The sequence below is a fragment of the Dipodomys ordii genome, unplaced genomic scaffold (assembly GCF_000151885.1).
Source record: "Dipodomys ordii isolate 6190 unplaced genomic scaffold, Dord_2.0 Scaffold16, whole genome shotgun sequence".
Taxonomy (NCBI): domain Eukaryota; kingdom Metazoa; phylum Chordata; class Mammalia; order Rodentia; family Heteromyidae; genus Dipodomys; species Dipodomys ordii.
This window is the reverse complement of record NW_012267232.1, coordinates 2,085,852-2,091,851: the sequence shown is the minus strand read 5'-3', so window position 1 is coordinate 2,091,851 and position 6,000 is coordinate 2,085,852. Positions and strand designations below refer to the sequence as shown.

General features: G+C 40.6%; 1 protein-coding gene across 1 annotated transcript in view; it reads right to left on the bottom strand.

Annotated features, from left to right (window-relative positions):
• Window positions 1-6,000, bottom strand: part of Wdhd1 (WD repeat and HMG-box DNA binding protein 1) — an 83,500-nt gene that overhangs the window by 72,867 nt on the left and 4,633 nt on the right. Inside the window, exons 3-4 of the mRNA XM_013012216.1 lie at window positions 4,111-4,222; window positions 1,340-1,491 (exon numbers count right to left, since the gene is read on the bottom strand). Coding sequence (XP_012867670.1) covers window positions 1,340-1,491; window positions 4,111-4,222 — 264 coding nt within the window. The remainder of the gene's footprint in view (window positions 1-1,339; window positions 1,492-4,110; window positions 4,223-6,000) is intronic.

Below are 6,000 nucleotides of genomic sequence, written 5' to 3'. Positions count from 1 at the left end.
GGAGTCTCACGGTCTCTCTTGCCCGGGCTGGCTTTGAACCGCGATCCTCAGATCTCAGCCTCCTGAGTAGCTAGGATTACAGGCGTGAGCCACCAGCGCCTGGCTAAAGCAATATATTTTCTTAATTGATAAAACAATCACAAGTTTGACATAAAAATTTTTATTAAATTTCATCTACCTTAAGTGAGGTAAGCCAAATTCAGAGAGACAACTGGCACAGGCGTTCTCTCACATGTGGAAGCTAGGCCATGATAACTCTAGCCATTCACACACAGGGAAACCAATGGAACACACTTTAGGTGAGGAACACAAAGGTGCAATACCACTGTGCTATGATCATATAAAATTATAGTTATCAAAATGAAATCCAGGAAATGGAAACAAAGACTTTTTTTCTTTTTCTTTTCTTGTCCTCTTTTGTTTGTTTTTCTGTCTCTGAGAGGGCAAGAAGGACACAAAAATGGGAAGAATATAGGGTGAACAAAGGCAGCAGTGGTACTCAGTAAAAAACTAGGTTGAAAATGAACTGTATAACGTGGGTAGAGATGAGAGGGGAAAACTGGGAGAGAATGAGGGAAGGGATGACACTGTCCAGAAAAAAACGTATTTCATGGGCTCGGAATGTGGTTTAGTGGAAAAGTGCTTGCCTAACATGCATGAAGCCCTGGGTTTAATTCCTCAATATCACATAAGCAGAAAAGGCTGGGAGTGGCACTGGAAGAAGCTCAGGGACAGTGTCCAAGCCCTGAGTTCAAGCTGTAGAACTGGCAAAAAAAAAAAAAAAAGAAAGAAATGTACTCATTACCTGACTTACGAAACCGTAATCTCCTCTATTTGTCACCTTTATAATAATAAAAAAAAAATTTTTTTAAGAGAAAAAAATTTTATCCATAGGAATTTACTACAAAGAAATCTGGATGTACAGGCAGGTGTGGTTACTCAGGAAGGAGGCTAAGATCTGAGGATCACAGTTCAAAGCCAGCTCAGGCAGAAAAGTCCCCATGAGACTCTAATCTTCACTTAATTACTCAAAAACCAGAAGTGGGCTGTAGCTCTAAGTGGTAGAGCACTAGCCTTGAACAAAAGAGCTCAGGGACAGCACCCAGACCCTGAGTTCAAGCCTCACAACCAACAACAAAAAAAAAACCCACCTGCCTAGCAAGCATAAAGCTCTCAGTTTAAACCCTGGTACTACACTCTCTTGTCCCCCCCAAAAACCTTTATACTAAAGATTTAATAAGAACAAATACAAACTCATTGCTCATAATCCTAAAATATTATCCTGAAATAAACTAATGAGGCTTTGCCTTCTAATATTTTTCTTCTGTCAGAGCCTTACCTTGATCCAGCAGCAATTTTAGTACCATCTCCATTAAAGATCACATGGTTTGCATTTGTAGTGAAGCGAGTCAATATGCCATCTGGAACTCCTTCAGGAAATGTGTGGACTTGAACAGTGTTGTTGGAAACTGCAGTGACCAACTTTCCATTCTAAAAGAAAATAAAAGTAAGAAACACTGGTGTAACAAACCCAATATGGTTGACAGTATCCCAGTGCCTATATACCGAAAACTCCTATAAGAAACAAAAAGCCAGGCTGGGAAGTTGGTTCAGTGGTGAGAGTACTTGCCTCGCAAGCATGAGGCTCTGGGTTTGATTCCTCAGCACCACATAAGCAGAGAAAAGCCAGAAGTTGTGCTGTGGCTCAAGTGGTAGGACACTAGCCTTGAGCTAAAGAGCTGAGGGACAGTGCCCAGGCCCAGAGTTCAGGCCCCATGACCAGGAAAAAAAAAAAAAAACATGCCAGGTGCTGGTGGCTGAGATCTGATGGTCGTGGTTCAAAGCCAGCTCAAGCAGGAAAGTCCATGAGATTCTTATCTCCAATAAACCACCAGAAAACTGGAAGTGGGGCTGTGGCTCAAGTGGTAGCACACTAGCCTTGAGCTAAAGAGCTGAGGGGCAGGGCCCAGGCCCAGAGTTCAAGCCCCACGACCAAACTCCCTCTCCCCCAAAAAAGAACCTATGCCAGAAATTTAAGTGATACAGCTAAAAGGTGAGGAATGCTGGAACTGTGAAAGAACCAGAACCTAGGAGACAGCATAAAACGGATTCTCCCTCAGAGCACAAGAGCCAATCCTTCCTCTCACATAGCTGAGATCACAGGTACACATCATCACCACTGGCTGGTTGACTGAGAGGAGATCTCAATGACTTCTGCCTGGCATGGTCTTGAACCCCATCTCTCCCATTTCCACATCCTGCATAGCTAAGACTACAGAAAATATCAGGGATTACATACATGATCGACCACACACAGCTCACTTTGCTCTCTCATAAAAAGTTTGTTGGGATGCAAAATGGTGGATTAGAAACATGCCATTTTTACTCTGAGAAGAATCTTGGGTCACAGAACAGTCTAGATTCTGAAGTGAGAAATGATGAATAAAAACTAAAAGGGAGGTAGCAAGGAGGCAGAAAATTACAAAAAGACTATATTAGCAGAAGAAAAGCAGTGAGGAGCTTCTGGGATTCCCTGGCACCCCCACACCTCCAGCTGACTGGACAAGGGGAAAAAGACTGCAATACAGATAAAACAGATTCTTCTGTGGACAGAGTGCCAACTCTGCCTCTGGGGGGAAAGCCCACACAACTCTCACACCTTAACCTTAAATGGTTTTGTGAGAGAATTACCACTAGTATGAAACAACAGCCTTGGTGAAGAAAGGCATTCTTTGGATCCACTTGTTTCAGAGCTCAACAGTGAGTTGCTGTCTCCAGAGAGCCTACACACCCATGTTTATTGCAGCACTGCTCACAACAACTAGTGGAATCAGCCAAGTTGCTAAGTAACAACTGGATAAAGATATGGTACCTATGTTCCTAGAATATTACCTAGACATAAAGAAAAATTAAATGTCAGTTGCAGAAAAATGGTTGGAACTGGAAAACATCATGGTGACAGAGACGACCCAAGCTTAAAAAGTCAAATATCCCTCATGTGTGAAACACACACACACACACACACACAAAGAGGACATAATTCTAACTGTGGAACTATTTTTAAGAGGATAAGGGAAAGGAAGGAATTATACTTTTAAGCAAATTCAAATGTTCTCCCTGTTCCTTTTGAGGGGAAAACTCAGTGGTTTTGGTTTTGTTTGTTTTTGTTTTTGGGTCCAGTCATGGGGCCTGAACTCTGGGCCTAGGCGCTGTCTCTCAGCTCTTCAGCTCAGGGCTAGCGCTCTACCACTTGAGCCACAGTGCCACTTCCGGCTTTCTTTTTTTTTTTTTGCTTATGTGGTGCTGAGGAATCAAACCCAGGGCCTCATGCATGCAAGGCAAGCATTCTACCACTGAGCCACCTTCCCAGCCCCCAAATTGAGACTTTTATGAGCAGAATTTTCTAGGCTGGCTTCAACAAGCTCAATTTTTACTTAAGTATTTTTTGGGGTAGGGGCTTGCATTTTTGCTTAAGAAATCCTGGACTGTGGTCTTCCTATTTATGTATAGCTGGCATGACAGGAGCACATCACTACACCTAGATATATTTGCTAAGATGAGGTTTCAAACTAACTTTTTGCTTAAGCTGGCCTCAAACCATAACCTTCCTAACCTCTACTTTTCAGTAACTAGAATTATAGGTATCAGCCACCACCCTAGGACTCTTGTGTATATGCTAGTTGGCTCAACACTTTTTTTTTTGGGGGGGGGGGTCGGGTGGGGGGTCTGAACTCTGGGCCTGGGCGCTGTCCCTCAGCTCTTCAGCTCAGGGCTAGCGCTCTACCACTTGAGCCACAGTGCCACTTCCGGCTTTCTTTTTTTTTTTTTGCTTATGTAGTGCTGAGGAATCGAACCCAAGGCCTCATGTATGCAAGGCAAGCGCTCTACTACTGAGCTACCTTTCCAGCCCCCTCAACACTTTTTATCACTATTTTATATTAAAGGGTTTTTTTTTGTGCAAGTTATAGTATTCTTATATATCTTTAATATTATTTCATAAGGGAAACAAAGCAAAAGAGCACATCTATATTTAAACTTTCCATGAAAGTATTTTCTCTCAAGCGTAAAATCACATCCTCCCACATCAATTGATGAAATTGTTTTTACTACCTTCAAAGCACATGAGTATGCCTTTTCTCCAACATTGATGGATTTAGGATCATCATCATCTAAGTCTTCCCAAATCCTCACATCACCGTCACTTCCACAAGTCACAATGCAACTGTGAAGAAAACACATACATTAAAAAGCCATCCAATTTCATGTATATTATCTTTCTTGGAGTGCTACCTTTATGTATTAAATAAAACCAAGGTATTAGGCAGCACTGTTTTCTCATTTTATACAAATAAATCTCAAAATGAAGACTGTTTTTCTTATTGAATAAAATGTAGATAAGTTTAATATTTTCTATAGTTCTATGACATAAAATTATTTCTTGGCAAAAATGTAAGAAACATAATTATGTAATCTCTCCAACAGCAAGAACCATGTCTATCATGCTCAGCACTATATCCAATGCACCAAGCAGTCTCTGACATAGAAACTTTAATAAATGTTTGCTGAATGAATAAATGATAGATGCATGAGCTCAACTATCCAAAGGTGATTGTTCAAATAAATACCTGTATCTGTCATAACTTGTTTAAACCCTCATCTTCTGAGTGCTTTGGTTCATTCAGTGTATCTGGCATATAAAAAATAATCCACCAAAAATATATTTATATTATATATAAATGTTAAAATTATATACTATATATGTTATAATTACATTATTGTATTTTATAAATTCTACAACAAATATATACAAATGTTTAAAAAAATGTTAATGTTATATGTTAATGTTAATAATATATACGCAATTGTATATATAATTATACACACATAAAAGGAAATAAAAATTGTAGATGTCCAGAAGAAAAAAAAATAATTTCCACCTAGAAAAATTAGAAGGATTCATAAAAAAGTAATACTTAAGAGTCTAATACAAGCCGGGCGCTGGTGGCTCACACCTGTAATCCTAGCTACTCAGGAGGCTGAGATCTGAGCATCGCGGTTCAAAGCCAGCCCGGGCAGGAGAGACCGTGAGACTCCTATCTCCAATAAACCACCAGAAAACCAGAAGTGGCGCTGCAGCTCAAGTGGTAGAGTGCTCGCCTTGAGCTGAAGAGCTGAGGGACAGCGCCCAGGCCCAGAGTTCAAGTCCAACGACCGACAAAAAAAAAAAAAAAAAGTGCTACAAAAACCATCAGTAGTGGTACACATCTATAACCCCTACAGTTAGGAATCAGAGGCAGGAAGATGATGAGTTCAAGGTCAGCCTTGAGCTGCATAGCACAATTTGAATTAAAAAAAGAAAAAAAATGCCATTTACACTGGGAAGTCAGAGAAAGACTAGATATGCTGAGACTAGTACAAGAGCAGTTCAAGCACGTGAACCAGAAACAAGAATTTAATGAAGAATAGGAACTTTAGCCAGGTGCCAGTGCACATACCTGTAATCCTAGCTACTTAGGAGGCTGAGATCTGAGGACCATAGTTCAAAGCCAGCCCAGGCAGGAAAAGTCCATGAGACTCTTATCTCTAGTTAATCACAGAAAAAGCCATAAGTTGGCCCTGTGACTCAAGTGGTAGAACGCTAGCCTTGAGTAAAAGGAGTTCAGGGACTGTGCCCAGACCCAGAATTCAAGCCCTAGGACTGGCAAAAAAAAAAAAAAAAAGAACAGGAATTTTACTCAGTGTAGACAATCCAGGAAATGAGAAGGGAAAGGAAGACTGGGGTCTTTAATACCAGATTCTCTACTATATGGATTAGACAGGAAGACCACAAGTCTCAGTTTGCACAAAATACTTCTGGATTTGGGCATCCAGCTGGTTTGGTCATTTGTGATTGTATTTTAAACTGCAACACACATTAGTAGCTGTTGCATTAAAAATGACTGGAATAAGTTTGACAGACCTCTTCTTTTCACTTCACCTTTTGCCATGACCTTGCTTAAT